Genomic DNA, 17880 nt, shown 5'->3' on the forward strand with positions numbered 1-17880 from the left:
TATATTGATGTGTTGTGTTCTGCATCACTGTAAGTGTTCAAACCTTTTGTTCTGTGTTTTTTCATCTACTATTTTCATATTTTATTGAACAAATTCACTCTTAGGGGAATTTTTAAGTTCTTGTTTTAAAGTAATTCATTCTTTGTTTGTTCAGTAAGTGTTGCTTAAGCAGCAATTAAGAGTTAAAGTGTTCACTCAGTTCATTCCTTGATATATTTTCTTTTCTTGTAAACTGTATTTTCTTATGTGTGTAATTTTTTTATTATTACACATTGACTCATTTTGCAATAATTCTTGTGCAAACATTGTGTTGTCATTAAAATTTTTCTTTCAGAAATTTTATTTAGTGTTGTGCAGTACTTTTGATTAGCAATTGCTATTTGCAATATTGTTACAGTTTATTTCAGTGCAGTTTCTTATGTTCTGTTCTGTGCATAATATTTTATTCTCTGTGTGCCATTTTATTTTCTTTTTAGTGAATTGTTTTCCCAGTTTTTCTTAATTTTGCACAAGCTTTATTGAGTCCATTTTAACATTTTTGATTGATTCATCATTTTATTGTTGAATTTCCCTATTGCATTGAGAGTAAAGACAACTCACTGTGCCATTTATTCAATTTTAAAGTAAAGTTGAGCAAATTAGATTTGAGTAAAGTACAAGTTCTCTTGATTTTCAAAGTGTTGTTTATTCAGTTGAGTATTTTCTTGTGTGAGTTTCCTTGCTTACAGTGTGACCTGTCAATTTTTAATTACTTAGACAGAATAGTTAAGCATTTTCTTCCCATTTAAGTTCACTGTGTTGTGTGTTCCTCAGTTAGATTTTCCTTTTATTTCTCTAAATTCTTATTTTACATTTTGCAAACATGTCTCAAGTCTTCTCGAGCGATGCCTCAGCAAATTCTGCTAGTACACCCATTAATGCATCAGTCCAAAATTCGAGTAATTCCTTATCAAACAATAGACATACTCAGACTTCTAGCCTGCGCAATTTTAGTCGTGATCCTTATGATGCTATGCCATTGTTCAATGGTAACCCAGACAACCTAGAAGGTTCGTTTACCACTGTTCGAGCTAGAGTTAATGCCTCAGTAGATGGTCCTCCATCTGAGAGTTGTTTAATTAGTATCGGAAAGGAGAGTCTAGTTTGTTCTCCAGCCGCCTCACGTGTGTTCAACTTGATTCGTATGAAGGACTTTCAAGATCTAACCAGGTGGCAAGATTATGAACAGTTAATCCGTAACTACCTTGAACCAGTGCGAGAAACCGATCCTTTTGTCGTTCTCAAAGAATTAGTGTGTACAGCTCCGAGGCCAGAAGAATCATTAGATGAGTTTGCCCTTCGTCTAAATAACCTAATGTCCTCATTCGTTAAAGCAGGTCAAAATTCCAAGTACCTTAAAGATAATAAACCAGCCCTTGAGGGGTTTGCTAAATTAGCAGCATTTGGAGTTATTAAACAACTAATGCCACCAACATCAATGTATGTGTACAATTCTGGTCCTCTAAATTCTACTATGGGACCGCTCGCAGCTCTCATCCATTTACGTAATTTGTGTCCCGAGGGAACCTTCCCTTATCGAAAGTCTACACCAACCACTTTGTCTACTCCTGTACTTCCTCTAATTTGTGCTACTACCAAAACTCCCAATCTAAATCACTCACGATCACCATCCAAAGCCAGTGTTAAGAGTCATCATTTCCGTAGCACCTGTAGCATGTATAGTACCTATAGTCAAAGAACTTGCTACAATTGTGGTTTCCATGGCCATATTGCAATTAATTGTCCTGATAGTCACCCTAAGAGGCATCGTACTGATGATGAGTACCAGTCAGATCTTCCCTACTGTACTTATCATAGAATACATGGACATGACACATCTGAGTGCAATGCTCTCTACAATCTTCAGTGCTCTAGATCTTTCTGTGGCCATTCCAACCGCAGAACCAGGAGAGGAAACAGACGTCGTAGTTCTCAAACTAACCAGAACCAGGCTCATCCTTCCAATTCGGGGGAATCTGAGCGCCCTAGTCTACTCGTCCAGTCGTGACAGTAGGTGATAATGAGTACGCCATCTCAGTTCAAAATTCCTATGAAGCCTTAGCCAGTCTTGAGAATGACAACCTCGCTGTTGATGCTGCTTCACACGTCTCTGACGTAGAGGAATTTGGGGATGAAGTAGAAAATGCCTTCTCCGATGACAACCCACCCTTCTGTTTACACATAACTCCAAATGAAACGATAGGTCCTTTAGTACAAGCTTCTGTCCATAATGTGCCCGTTCATGTGTTCATGGACTCTGGTGTGCAAGTTAATATCATCAGGTCTAGCTTGTTTGAAGAGAAGCAGTTACGACGTGTCCTCCTCGTTGAACCAACTACTGTAACCTCCCTTAGTGGAGTAGCTGGTTCCCTTCTGCGTGTCCGAGGTCAGACTTCACTCACCTTTTCTTTCCAAGGTAGAGACTTTACTGCTGCTTTTCTTGTTGTCAACCAGATTACTTTCCCTGGTGACCTTCTACTGGGATTTGCTTCCATGCGAGACTTACGCATTGTGCTCGACCCTTACCAATGGCATGCCCAAATTGACGACTTGATTGTTCCATTTTGGGGTTACCAGCTTGGATCAGAAATCTGCCATACTGCTGCAGAGTACGATGTACGAATTAAGTCCTTACAAGCCAATGCATTCTCCAGTAGCGTGCCCAAGCGGTCAGGCACTAGTAACTCTGTCATTCCCATCTGTGTTCCACCTACACCTTCAGACATGCAAGATAGTGCATTGCCTCAAGTGTCCGAGGACACTCAGACTGCCTTGAGTGCACAGCCTATCCCTGCAATGACTGCTAGTTCAAGTAGTAGTTTCTCCACAGGGGATGCCTTGTCGGAAAATGATTACTTGAAACTAGTAATGCCATCTCTTGTTGATGTCACATGCCATCTGCAGAAAGACGTCTCTGTTGCAGCTAGTGCTCTCACTAGAGTGTCTGTTGTTGTTCCTAATGTTCCAGATGGTGATAACATCCTAGTTGACAGTGATTCCTGCAAGGTCAAGGGTTTATTTGTTGAACCTTCCTTACACGTTGTAAGAGACAGTAAGATCCATTTATTCCTTGCTAACACTTCGGGTCACAGTGTTCGTCTCAGAGCAAATACCAATCTTGTTGACCTGGTTTACTATCCTTACCCGGTTCAAATACAGGATGACGTGCCACCTGACCAGTGGGTTGGTGCTATTTCAACAGGGGAGACCTCATCCACTCCACTGGATCAATCCATTCCACCAGTTGAGGAGAAAGACTTAGCTCCCACTGACTTCCCAGATGAAGTCAAGCGTTTGTTGACTTTGTTGAACAAGCGCCACTGCCTTACCAGGTGAGAAGATGGGTATAACGAACTTATTGTCCCATCGTATTCCACTTGAACCTGGTACTAGGCCTATCTATATACCTGCGTACAGAATGCCTCATTCCCAAGTTGCTGTCGCAGAAGAACTGATCAATCAAATGCTCGATGATGGAGTTATTGCACCTAGCAATTCACCCTGGAATGCTCCCTTAATCCTACTGCCCAAGAAGGACGGTACTTGGCACCCGGTGATTGACTTTAGGAAGTTAAATGCGAAAACTATTCCAGATCGCTACCCACTTCTTGTACTTGGTGATCTTTTATGCAATATCGGAGATAACAAAGTCTTTTCAACCCTTGACTTGTTACAAGGGTTTTGGCAAGTCCCTTTTCATGAGGACAGCCAAGAGCTAACTGCATTATCCACTCCTACAGGTCATTATCACTTTCTCCGTATGGCATTTGGATTACAATCCTCTCCTATCACATTCTCTAGACTCATGACCAATATCTTTAGAGGTCTTATAAGTAAAGCACTTAGGGTGTACTTAGATGACGTAATCGTCATGTCCAAAGATGTGGATACACATCTGAAAAGACTTGATATAGTACTTGGTAAGCTAGAAGAAGCCAATTTAAAGATCAAACTGTCTAAATGTCAATTTTTCAGATCAGAAATTAAGTTTCTTGGCCACGTAGTCACTCCTAGAGGGGTTACGACTGATCAAAGTAAAGTAACGGCAGTACTAAATTTTCCATCCCCCAAAACTGCTGATGCTGTAAGATCCTTTGTGGGTCTAGCAGGTTTCTACAGATCTTTCATTGCTAATTTTTCTTCAATAGCAGCTCCTCTAACTGAATTGCTTAAGAAAGATGCTCCTTTCGTTTGGACCTTCCGTCGAGAAAGAGCATTCCAGACACTAAAAGAAAAGCTAACGTCCTCTCCCATTTTGAAATTCCCAGATTTTTCTAAACCCTTCTATTTGACAACTGATGCTAGTTCAATTGGCATAGGTGCTGTACTAGCTCAGAAGACTGATCGCAAGTACAACGCAGTTGCATTTGCTAGCCGAGTCCTTATGAAGGCTGAACGTAATTATACAGTAATGGAGCAAGAAGCTTCAGCAATAGTATGGTCTTTAAAACACTTCCGAGACATTATTTACCAGTACCCTGTTCATGTCTTGACAGACCGTGCACCACTGATACCTTTATTCCAGAAAAAACAACCTACTGGAAGGTTAGCCAGATGGATCTTGACTATTCAAGAGTTCAATCCCACTTTTGAACATTTACCTGGCAAGTCAAATGTAGTCGCAGATGCTTTATCGCGACACGTTAGTGTAGTTACTGCAGATCCTCCATTTACTGCCGAGGATGTCAAAAATGCCCAAAGAACAGATCCCATGTGGTCTGGTGTGATTCGATTCCTGCTCCAGGAAGATCTTATTCTGACTGTGAAGCCACCAGCACCCATTAGTGACTTTGTAATGAGCCAAGAATTACTGTATCCAACAGCCGATTTGGGTACTCCAAGTAGAAGAGTATACCAGTTAGTAATTTCACAGTCACTAGTGAACGTAGCTCTACAGCTAGTTCATGATGCACCAGGTGTTGCACACCCTGGTATGGATTGTTCTATGAAACAAGCCAGAATGAAGTACTTTTGGCCATGTATAGCAACTGACATTTCAGAGTATGTTAAGAAATGTAGTGTTTGTATGCAACATAAAGGAAATGTCAATGGTCCTAATCCAATCCAAGTGTACCCAACCACTAGCAAACCGTGGGAAAGAGTTGCCCTTGATTTGTTAACCAATTTTAAATGTTCCCTCCAAGGCAACAAACATCTGTGTGTTATGGTAGACCATTTCACCAGATATTGTGAGTTAGTTCCTATTGCAGATAACACTGCTGAGACAGTAGCTAAAGCATTTAAAGAATGCATTATCTGCAGGCATACCACCCCTAAGTCCTTAGTAACAGATAATGGAGGTGAATTCTGTAATGAGATTCTTGAAAATTTGTGTACCTTGTACAAGATCTCTAAATCCACCATTGTTCCTCATCATCCTGCCAGCAATGGGTTAGCTGAACGAACCAATACGGAAGTACTTGATGTCTTGAGAGCCACTATCAACCCCAATAGTGAAACTTGGGATGAAGTTATACCAGATGTTCAATGTGCCATAAATTCTGCTTACAATGCTTCCATAGGTGATACTCCACATTATGCATCGTATGGTGTAGACAAGCGTTTACCCTATGAGTTGTTATATTCTACTCCGAAACCCAATTACAACCCTAATGATTTCATAGCAACTCATACAAGCATAGCTCAGTGTGTTTTTAGATGAATCCGTGAAACACTTCATAAATCAACAGCAGAATTTACTAGAGTAACTAATAGCCGTGCTAAGCCGTCAAAAGTTAAAGTAGGTTCGAGAGTTATGCTGGCAAATTTCAACAAAACATCCTCGATGCCTAAGCTCGATCAAAAGTTTGTCGGCCCTTATCGAGTTGTTGAACATATCACTGGCAATAAGTATAAGGTTAGAGAAATTAGTACTGGTAAGTACAAAGAATTGCATTTAGATCATATGAAGTTAATATGCGATGTTGATGATATTGCTACCCAGACTGATGTGACAGATGCTGAAAATCCTCTTGACTCTCTACCCTCTACCTCAAATACTCAGTCAGATAATCAACCTGAATGTCGTTACTCTTTGCATACTCAACAAGTAATGAAAAACCCACAAGTGTCTTTTGTAGATACTCATTCAGATCTCCCTCAGTCAAGGCATGTGTTAGCTATTGCAGAGGAATTTGATCCTCCCAGAGATGATAACCATTCTGCATATGTAAACCTCACCCTCACAGAATTGGGTTTAAATGTACATAGTCTGTGTAACTAGATGTCTGAGACGAAGTAAATTGTCAACTGTTTGTTATTAACTGATCAGTTTTTTCAGAATTTTCTTTTTTCATGTTCACGTTCCCTTCGTATTCTGAGAATTTGACAGTAATGATCTGAGTGCACCAGATTGCCTTTGCTGTTAATTTCACCTTGTATATATATATATATATATATATATATATATATATATATATATATATATATATATATATATATATATATATATATATATATATATATATTTATTCTTCCTCAGAATCCGTAGAGTGCATGAATACAGATCGATCAATCAATTCCATCCATATTGTACAATGAATTGTTCTTATAAGTCGTAATGCATTACAATGAAACTCACTACGTTAAAACTGATTATGTTAACACCCATTACGTAAAACTCATTATGATACCATCAATTAGTTCTAAGTTACATATGTCTTTGTTATTGTATAGAATCAGCCCAGAACCACCTGCCTGTTCAGCCTATAGCATAGTAGTGAATGTCGAGATGACATACGTAACATGACCGAGCTGTCATCATAGTTGCTGATCCTCCTTTGCACGTGTTGTATGTATAGATTAACTGAGCATTATAGTACCATCCATGTGTTTTATATAGAAGATCCCTATGCCTGTGACTCTATGACGTCACAGGATGCAGCATGAGTGAGTGGGTCACTCTGCCTCACTCTCACTCGGCGTTTAGACATCCAGGCAGTAACACGGCAGGCTGGGCCCATCCCTTCCTTACCACAGTTTGACAATATATATCGTTACCATCCAACAAGTGAGTTTACCTTATCCATCTTATCTCCTTCCGAATCCCTACGACATTAGGAGCCTTCTGGTCTACCTAAGTATGGCAGGATTTGCTACCGAAGAGACGTGCTCCGAGACCGAGTCAAAGAGCGATGATCCCCAGAACAACTTAAGAGATAAAAGAGAGTTCCATACCAGCATCATCGGTGGCAGACACATCAGCATCTTCCTGGAGCAGCGCCTCGACAACATCATGATGACCGAACCCGGCAGCCTCATGCAGTGCAGTCTTGCCTGCAAATTATCAAGTGCCATTAGTGCACCACAGTAACACTACTGTGTGCTGTATCGGGTATACAGTAATTTGCAATCCACTCAAAAACTGCATAACATCTGGCTCATCTTGAAATCGTCATTAGCTATCTGTCCAGGACTTACTTCAGTGTCTTATAGTTTTATTCCCAATTTGCATCTTGTTAACTGTGTGGCAGCGGGAGTATAATACAGTATGATATATAACACAAACATACTGTAACAGAGGAAATTATACAACGTAATATTGTGAAACAATACGTCATGGTACATTTACAGACGTACGTTAAATGAGGGAACTGATATTGTGCACTTAACAATGAAAGTCAAAATATACATTTAACATCTTGTCGCAAAAGACTAAAAAAAATCTATATTAAGTCAACAGAACAAAGGAAAGGTTAAAATATATTCAAAATATTTGTATATGAATGAAAAAACTAAGTAATCCTTAAGAAAATAAAGTGTAAACAACTAATCAATATTCGAACTTGAAAATCAATCAGTTTACCAATAAATAAATTAACATTTGTAAAAATTGGTAAACTATATTAACAAATATGCAAATAAGTGGCGCTAGTAAACAACTACAAGCACAAAGCCAACCTAGGGAAATAATACGATATTGTAAACAAATATACTTTTAAATAAGAACGTGAAACAGAAGCCAGCATGAACACAATGAACAGGGAGAGTATAAAAGAAACATGCAGTGGGAAACGTTCATTCAAGACATGAAAAGAAGTGAAGAAATAAATCAAACAAGTAAACAAATAGTGTAAATAGGAAAATAATAGAGACCCCATTTATCTGCAGCATTAACAGCAGCATGTTGGGAGAGCAGAACTTCCACCAGAGCCAAGTTGCCCATCCGTGCCCCTACCTGCAGTGTCGTCTGTCCTGTGTACGTGCACAAACACTATCAACACACGCTCCATAATAAAAATATATTTTTAAGACGTTCTTTATTCAACTGATTTATTATTGATATGATTGGCATACATGATAGCAAGTCCCTGGTTATATTGACATGATTGGCATACATGATAGCAAGTCCCTGGTTATATTGACATGATTGGCATACATGATAGCAAGTCTCTGGTTATATTGACATGATTGGCATACATGATAGCAAGTCTCTGGTTATATTGACATGATTGGCATACATGATAGCAAGTCTCTGGTTATATTGACATGATTGGCATACATGATAGCAAGTCTCTGGTTATATTGACATGATTGGCATACATGATAGCAAGTCTCTGGTTATATTGATATGATTGGCATGCATGATAGCAAGTCCCTGGTTATATTGACATGATTGGCATACATGATAGCAAGTCCCTGGTTATATTGACATGATTGGCATACATGATAGCAAGTCTCTGGTTATATTGATATGATTGGCATACATGATAGCAAGTCTATGGTTATATTGACATGATTGGCATACATGATAGCAAGTCTCTGGTTATATTGACATGATTGGCATACATGATAGCAAGTCTCTGGTTATATTGACATGATTGGCATACATGATAGCAAGTCTCTGGTTATATTGACATGATTGGCATACATGATAGCAAGTCTCTGGTTATATTGACATGATTGGCATACATAATAGCAAGTCTCTAGTTATATTGACATGATTGACATACATGATAGCAAATCTCTGGTTATATTGACATGATTGACATACATGATAGCAAGTCCCTGGTTATATTGTCATACAAGATAGCAAGTCCGAGGTTATATTGACATGATTGGCATACATGATAGCAAATCCCTGGTTATATTGACATGATAGCAAGTCCCTGGTTATATTGACATGACAGCAAATCTCTGGTTATATTGACATGATTGACATACATGATAGCAAATCTCTGGTTATATTGACATGATTGACATACATGATAGCAAGTCCCTGGTTATATTGAGCACTTCGGACAACCTTAAACCAAAAACTGTAACTACAGAAAGATTATTTAAGTCGTTTATAAGAATGTTCAAGTTTACAGTCTTCGCCAGTAACTATCTGGTTCATAATTATACTTTTTGTATAATGTTTAGAGTGGTTATTACGTATGTTATTAAAATACTAATTAGTTTAGGTTAGGTAAGGTTGGTCAGGAAACTGGACAAATATTTCCTGACGCTGGTCATAGATGATGACCCACAGCTGGAGCTTTTGGTCATCTGACCGAGGCCTTCCACTGGTTTACCTCTCCATCCCTAACCATAACCATTTATGCTAATATAATACAAATTCTTATTTATAAAATAGACTTACTACCCAGAACATTGAATAATGTGAAGGATCGTGGACGGTGCAGCATCACTGCACAAACTAACACTATTTAAAAAATGCATTGTTATTTTTTTTATTTTTCTGACAGGGGTTTAATGGACGGTATTAGAAGGAATTTAAAAAGAGATACGAGTTAGATTTTTTTGATAAAATATAATAATGTTATAATAGTTTTGGCAGTGTTGGAGATAGTGATATAGTGAATCTTCAGTGAGAATTATATCTCCAGAAATTAATATTGGTACGAAAAAAATGCTGATTGATTTTTTTCCATTGACAGTGGTATAAAATGTTTTATTTTTGGAATAAACTTAACTTAGGAACCTCACCTAACCTTACTTAAGAACATAAGACAGAAGGAACACTGCAGCAGGTCTACTGGTCCGTGCGAGGTAGGTCCAAGTCACCTCCCGGCCAATGACCCACCTAGTCAGGTTAGGTCACATCCACTTAAGGAAGGAGCACGGCATCAGACCTATTAGCACAAGTTACTCAGGTCTAACTCACACCCACTCATGTATTTATCTAACCTATTTATAAAACTATATAACGTCATAGCTTCTATGACGGTACTCGGGAGTTTGTTCCACTCATCCACAACTCTATTACCAAACCAGTGCTTTCCTATATCCTTCCTGAATCTGAATTTTTCCAACTTGAAACCATTGGTGCGAGTCCTGTCTTGGCTGGATATTTTCAGCACGCTATTTACATCCCCTTTATTTATTCCTGTCTTCCGTTTATACACCTCGATCATATCCCCCCTAATTTTACACTTTTCTAGAGTGCAGATTCAGGGCCTCAGTCTATCCTCATAGGGAAGATTTCTAATACATGGGATCAATTTTGTCGTCCTCTGTACGTTTTCCAGTGCATTTACATCTTAAACTAGCGTAATTTTTCAAGATAAATTATGCTTTCAATAACATAGGAGAGTTTAAATATATTTGGTAATGCCTAAAATCAATGGTATATATTGTTTTCGCTCTGTTGCTCTCACCAGGGAAAGGCTTGTTGATTACGATAAGGTCAAAGACACAGTGCTGAGGACCAATGAATTTATTCCTAAATAGTACCAACCGGACTTAGAAAACAGCGTCACCAGGAAGGGAAAACAGTTTCCCATCGTTCAGTAAACTGCTTTAGTTGTTAACGTTGATGCAAGATAAATGATGCAGTTGATGACTAGATTGTTATGTTATTAATTTTCTGTGGAGATTTTCATGAATGCTGACAGACGTGCATCACTTAGATCACCTCTCTTACTAATTTTGACGATTTGGGTGAAGTTGCAAAATGGTGCACAGTGCTACACAAGGCGTAGACTACATAATAATAGTAATAATATTAATCTCTATTTCTACAAGCCCATGCGCGAGGTATACAGACCATAGCTGACATCAGTGACATACTACGATATAGAAAGCCGCTCGTTATGCTGAGCATTTCCTGCAAATTAGGTCTGTTTTGTCCCAGGATACGACCCACACCAGTAGATTAACACCCAGGTACCTATTTTACTGATGAGTGAACATAGACAGTAGGTGCCCTGAGGAAACATGTCCTATTGTTTCCTGCCGTACCGGGAATTGAACCCCAGATCTCAGTATGTGAGGTGAGAGCGCTACCGATCGTGCTACGGGACATTGTTCCTTGTACTTAGTAATTCATCCTGAACATAATTGTTTCTAGCGATATGTATACCCCACATACAAACCACTCGGCTATATGTGGCTGCAGAGGTCGAATATTAGCTCCTGGCCCCTGTGCCTTGTTCTGTGTACTCTTCCTGAACTCGAGTATGTGTCTAGTGCAGTGTATCCCATGTACCCTACTATCTCTAATGCTGTTTATATCACGATTGTACACAATGAGTACATAGTGAGTCCAGTGTTGCGAGCACCACAATGTGTTTAGTTACATATTCATCTCTTGTGTTTCATGTCCATGTACTTATTCCTTGAGTAAACCCTCGGATGAACCATACTCTAATCCTGTGTTTATCTCAAGTGTGAACCACTGTGTTCAGTGTTGTGTATACACCTCCTCTATACTATTACGTGGTTACGTAGCCATCTTCAATCTCCACTTCACCATGTACTGAGGACACCCTTTATGTTCCGTTTCTAGTACTGAGAATAACCCACATCTTCATGGACACTAGTGTGTCTGGTGCTATGAATACATCTCTATCTAGTGCCATAAACCTCTGCCGTGTACATCAGTTTCCAGAGTTGTAAACACCTGTCATGCATCCCACTGTATCTAGAGCTATGAACACCTGTCATGCACACCACTCACCTATTTTCACCTATTTGTGGTTGCAGGGGTCGAGTCATAGCTCCTGGAACCGCCTCTTCGCTGATTGCTACTAGGTCCTCTCTCTCCCTGCCCCTTGAGCTTTATCATACCTGGCCTTAAAACTATGTATAGTTCCCGCCTCCACTACGTCACTTTCTAGGGATCTAGGCTATTCCACGGCCTGACTACTCTATGATTGAAGAAATACTTCCTAACATCCCTTTGATTCATCTGAGTCTTCAACTTCCAATTGTGACCTCTTGTGTCTGTGTCCCTTCTCTGGAACATCCCGTCTTTGTCCACCTCGTCTATTCCGCGCAGTATTTTATATGTCGTTATCATGTCTCACCTGACCCTCCTGTCCTCCAGTGTCGTCAGGCCGATTTCCCTCAACCTTTCTTCGTAGGACAATCCCCGTAGCTCTGGGACTAGTCTTGTTGCAAACCTTTGCACTTTCTCTAATTTCTTGACGTGCTTGACTAGGTGTGGATTCCAAACTGGTGCTGCATACTCCAGTATGGGCCTGACGTAAATGGTATACAGAGTCTTGAACGAATCCTTACTGAGGTATCGGAACGCTATCCATAGGTTTGCCAGGCGCCCGTATGCTGCAGCAGTTATCTGATTGATGTGCGCCTCAGGAGATATGCTCGGTGTTATACTCACCCCCAGATCTTTTTCCTTGAGTCTTTGGCCATCTAAACTATATTGTGTCTGCGGTCTTCTTTGCCCTTCCCCAATCTTCATGACTTTGCATTTGGCAGGGTTAAACTCAAGGAGCCAGTTGCTGGACCAGGCTTGTAGCCTGTCCAGGTCTCTTTGTAGTCCTGCCTGATCCTCATCCGATTTGATTCTTCTCATTAACTTCACATCATCTGCAAACAAAGACACATCTGAGTCTATCCCTTCCGTTATGTCGTTCACATATACCAAGAACAGCACAGGTCCTAGGACTGACCCCTGTGGAACCCGCTTGTCACATGCGCCCACTCTGACACCTCGTCACGTACCATGACTCGTTGTTGCCTCCCTGTCAGGTATTCTCTGATCCATTGCAGTGCCTTTCCTGTTATGTGTGCCTGATCCTCTAGCTTTTGCAGTAACCTCTTGTGAGGAACTGTGTCGAAGGCCTTCTTGCAGTCCAAAAAAAAATGCAGTCGATCCTCCCCTCTCTCTCTTGTCTTACTTCTGTCACCTTGTCATAAAACTAGTAGGTTTGTGACACAGGATTTTCCTTCCCTGAAACCGTGCTGGTTGTCAATTAAACACTTGTTTCTTTCCAGGTGCTCCACCACTCTTTTCCTGATGATCTTCTCCATGACCTTGCATACTATACACGTTAGTGATACAGGTCTGTAGTTTAGTGCCTCATGTCTGTCTCCCTTTTTAAAAATTGGGACTACATTTGCCATCTTCCATACCTCAGGGAGTTGCGCAGTTTCAAATGATGTGTTGAAGATCTTTGTTAATGGCACACACAATATCTCTGCTCCCTCTTTTAGGACCCACGGAGAGATGTTGTCTGGTCCCACCGCCTTTGAGGTGTCAAGTTTGCATAGCAGCTTCTTCACCTCCTCCTTGGTTATATGTACCTCATCCAGCACTTGCTGGTGTACCCCCCTGTTCTGATTTCCTGGAGTCCTACTGGTTTCCACTGTAAATACTTCTTTAAATCTCGTGTTGAGCTCCTGACATACCTCTCGGTCGTTTCTTGTGAATTCCCCATCACCCTTCCTCAGTCTGATTACCTGGTCCTTGACTGTTGTTTTCCTCCTGATGTGGCTGTACAACAGCTTCGGGTCAGTCTTGACTTTCGATGCTATGTCATTTTCATATTGTCGCTGAGCCTCCCTTCTTATCTGTGCATATCTGTTTCTGGCTCTTCGGCTAATCTCTTTATTTTCCTGAGTTCTCTGTCTTCTGTACCTTTTCCATTCACTAGTGCACCTAGTTTTTGCCTCCCTACACCTTTGGGTGAACCATGTACTAGTTCTGTTCTTCCCATTATTTCTGTTTCCCTTGGGAACAAACCTCTCCTCTGCCTCCTTGCATTTTGTTGCCATATAGTCCATCATTTCTTGCACTGGTTTTCCTGTTAGTTCCCTCTCCCACTGAATGTCTTGAAGGAAGTTCCTCATGCCTGAGTAGTTCCCCCTTTTGTAGTTTGGTTTTTCCCACCCTATTCCTGCTACTCTCTCCACTTGGAGCTCAACTATGTAGTCGAAGCACAGAACCACATGATCACTAGCTCCCAGGGGCCTTTCATACAAGATATCCTCTATGTCCGAACTACTCAAGGCGAATACAAGGTCCAGTCTTGCTGGTTCATCCTCTCCTCTCTCTCTGGTAGTGTCTCTAACATGTTGATGCATGAGGTTTTCCAGTACCACATCCATCATCTTGGCTCTCCATTTTTCGGGACCCCCATGGAGCTCCAGGTTTTCCCAGTCAATCTCCTTGTGATTGAAATCACCCATAACTAGTAACTTTGCTCCCCCCATGTGTGCTCTCATGGCAACCTCGGCTAGTGTGTTGACCATTGCTCTGTTGCTCTCATCGTATTCTTCTCTTGGCCTCCTGCAGTTCTGTGGTGGGTTGTACATTACTGCAATTATCACCTTATGTCCCTCAGACTGGATTGTTCCTACTAAGTAGTCCCTTTTACCCGTGCCATCCATTCCTTCCATTTTCTCAAAACCCCACTGGTTTTTAATTAGTAGTGCAACTCCTCCTCCCCCTCTCCTCCCTCTGTCTTTCCTGAGGATTTGATATCCGGTTGGAAACATTGAATCTGTTATTATTCTTGTGAGTTTTGTTTCTGTGAGTGCTATTATGTCTGGGGATGTTTCCTTGATTCTTTCATGCCACTCCTCGTACTTATTTGTTATTCCATCTGAATTTGTATACCACACCTTCAACTTCTTTTCTAAGACTGTGGTCTGGGAGGTGTATTGGGGTTGGGAAGTGGGAGACCTGATAAGGAACTATGGGTGGTTGCAGTGGGGGTGGAGTTTGTAATGTAGTGAGTGGGGGCATTGGATGTGGCATGGGTGTTTTGGTTTAGTGTTTGGCTGCACTGGGGTTGACCTGGTTGGGAGGCTTCTATAGGAAGCTGTGAGGGAGGTTGTATTTGATCTTCTTCCTGGGTCTGGGATCTCTTGTCTGTCTTCTCCATCCCCTCTCTTTCCTCCTTTCGCCTTTGTACCATCTCTCTCAGTTTCTACCTTTCTTTTTGTGTTCTGTCGCGGTCGAGATACACCTTCCTTTATGCTGGCATGTCCCTTAATCGTGCTTTCTCCTGCAGGATCCTGTTCCAAGTCGATTCTGCCTTGAAGGTCACTTTCACTGGCCGGGTTCTTTTTTTTACAAACCCCCCTATTCTCCGAAAATTTTCCAGCTGGGTTATGTCATCTCCATTTGCTTTCATGATGCTTTCAATTGCTTTTTTTCCCCTTGTTTTCTTGCTTCATATGTTTTCCCTTCAACTTCCTGGAGCTCATACACAAAGACTGACCTCACCCTTTCATTCTCCCACTGCATATCCCTGTGTATCCCCTTATTCAATTTGATTTCCTCCATTGCAGCTTTCCTTTCTTCTGTTTCACTAGCTAATGTACTTGGGCACAGTGGCCTGTCATTTTCCCTTCTCGGCTTTCCCTGGGCTCTGCTGTGGTCTGTTAGGGCCTCCACATATAGCTTAGGTCTTTCATTTACTACAGTCTCCAGTGATAGAGTCCCCTTATTTGTGACTGAGGTAGCAGTCTCTGTTGTCAATCCCAAAATGTTCTTTAGTTCTTTAGGCTGTTTCAGATTTTTCAGTTCCTCTTCTAAACTCTGTATCCTGGCCTCTGCTGCTTTGTCTTGCACCTCCCACTTCCTGCTTTCCATTACTATCCTCTCTTCCATTCTCATGCTAAGTTCTTCTAGTTTCCTTTCCCATTCATGTTCCCTTTTTATGAGGTCTGCTGCCCACTCTTCCTTTGCAGCTTCCTTCTCCTGTCCCTTGGTTTTTCTTGTTGCTTTCTGGCAACCTGATTGCCTCAGAGTGGGAAACCTATGTAATTCTGTGTGTTAGTGTGTATGTCAGAGTTTGGGGAGGGGGGAGGTAGAGGAGGAGCTGTGGCTTTGTGGGAGAGGTGTGGGGAGGGGGAGTGGGAACAAGGGTGAAGCAAGTGGGGAGGGGGAAGGAGGGAGAGGTGGGAAGGGGGAGAGGGGGAAGGAGGGAGAGGTGGGGAGGGGGAGAGGGGGAAGGATGGAGAGGTGGGTGTGTGTGTGTGTACTCACCTAGTTGTACTCACCTAGTTGAGGTTGCAGGGGTCGAGTCCAAGCTCCTGGCCCCGCCTCTTCACTGGTCGCTACTAGGTCACTCTCCCTGAACCATGAGCTTTATCATACCTCTGCTTAAAGCTATGTATGGATCCTGCCTCCACTACATCGCTTCCCAAAATATTCCACTTACTGACTACTCTGTGGCTGAAGAAATACTTCCTAACATCCCTTTGATTCATCTGTGTCTTCAGCTTCCAACTGTGTCCCCGTGTTGCTGTGTCCAGTCTCTGGAACATCCTGTCTTTGTCCACCTTGTCAATTCCTCTCAGTATTTTGTATGTCGTTATCATGTCCCCCCTATCTCTCCTGTCCTCCAGTGTCGTCAGGTTGATTTCCCTTAACCTCTCCTCATAGGACATACCTCTTAACTCTGGGACTAGTCTTGCTGCAAACCTTTGCACTTTCTCTAATTTCTTTACATGCTTGGCTAGGTGTGGGTTCCAAACTGGTGCCGCATACTCCAATATGGGCCTAACGTACACGGTGTACAGGGTCCTGAACGATGCCTTATTAAGATGTCGGAATGCTGTTCTGAGGTTTGCCAGGCGCCCATATGCTGCAGCAGTTATTTGGTTGATGTGCGCTTCAGGAGATGTGCCTGGCGTTATACTCACCCCAAGATCTTTTTCCTTGAGTGATGTTTGTAGTCTCTGGCCCCCTAGACTGTACTCCGTCTGCGGTCTTCTTTGCCCTTCCCCAATCCTCATGACTTTGCACTTGGTGGGATTGAACTCCAGGAGCCAGTTGCTGGACCAGGTCTGCAGCCTGTCCAGATCCCTTTGTATTTCTGCCTGGTCTTCGATCGAATGAACTCTTCTCATCAACTTCACGTCATCTGCAAACAGGGACACCTCGGAGTTTATTCCTTCCGTCATGTCGTTCACAAATACCAGAAACAGCACTGGTCCTAGGACTGACCCCTGTGGGACCCCGCTGGTCACAGGTGCCCACTCTGACACCTCGCCACGTATCATTACTCGCTGCTGTCTTCCTGACAAGTATTCCCTGATCCATTGCAGTGCCTTCCCTGTTATCCCTGCTTGGTCCTCCAGTTTTTGCACTAATCTCTTGTGTGGTACTGTGTCAAACGCCTTCTTGCAGTCCAAGAAAATGCAGTCTACCCACCCCTCTCTCTCTTGTCTTACTGCTGTCACCATGTCATCGAACTCCAGTAGGTTTGTGACACAGGATTTCCCGTTTCTGAAACCATGTTGGCTGCTGGTGATGAGATCATTCCTTTCTAGATGTTCCACCATTCTTCTCCTGACAATCTTTTCCATGATTTTGCATGCTATACATGTCATTGACATTGGTCTGTAGTTTAGTGCTTCATGTCTGTCTCCTTTTTTAAAGATTGGGACTACATTTGCTGTCTTCCATGCCTCAGGCAATCTCCCTGTTTCGATAGTTGTATTGAATATTGTTGTTAGGGTACATAGCACCTCTGCTTCCTCTCTCAGGACCCATGGAGAGATGTTATCTGGCCCCATTGCCTTTGAGGTATCTAGCTCACTCAGAAGCTTCTTCACTTCTTCCTCGGTTGTGTGTACTGTGTCCAGCACATGGTGGTGTACCCCACCTCTCCGTCTTTCTGGAGCCCCTTTTGTCTC

The 17880-nt window shown here is 41.7% G+C and overlaps 1 protein-coding gene across 4 annotated transcripts in view; it reads right to left on the reverse strand.

The window, feature by feature from the left end:
- Nucleotides 1–7159: 7159 nt before the first annotated feature.
- The window catches only part of LOC138851323 (ankyrin repeat domain-containing protein 1-like), a 76402-nt gene continuing 65681 nt past the window's right edge, over nt 7160–17880 (reverse strand). For all 4 annotated transcript variants that reach the window (XM_070080345.1, XM_070080347.1, XM_070080346.1 and 1 more), the window contains 2 exons: nt 8134–8232; nt 7160–7314 (listed from right to left, as the gene is read on the reverse strand). In XM_070080345.1, coding sequence (XP_069936446.1) covers nt 7190–7314; nt 8134–8232 — 224 coding nt within the window. In that variant the 3' untranslated portion in view covers nt 7160–7189. The remainder of the gene's footprint in view (nt 7315–8133; nt 8233–17880) is intronic.

This window comes from Cherax quadricarinatus, unplaced genomic scaffold (genome assembly GCF_038502225.1).
Source record: "Cherax quadricarinatus isolate ZL_2023a unplaced genomic scaffold, ASM3850222v1 Contig336, whole genome shotgun sequence".
In the NCBI taxonomy this organism is placed as follows: domain Eukaryota; kingdom Metazoa; phylum Arthropoda; class Malacostraca; order Decapoda; family Parastacidae; genus Cherax; species Cherax quadricarinatus.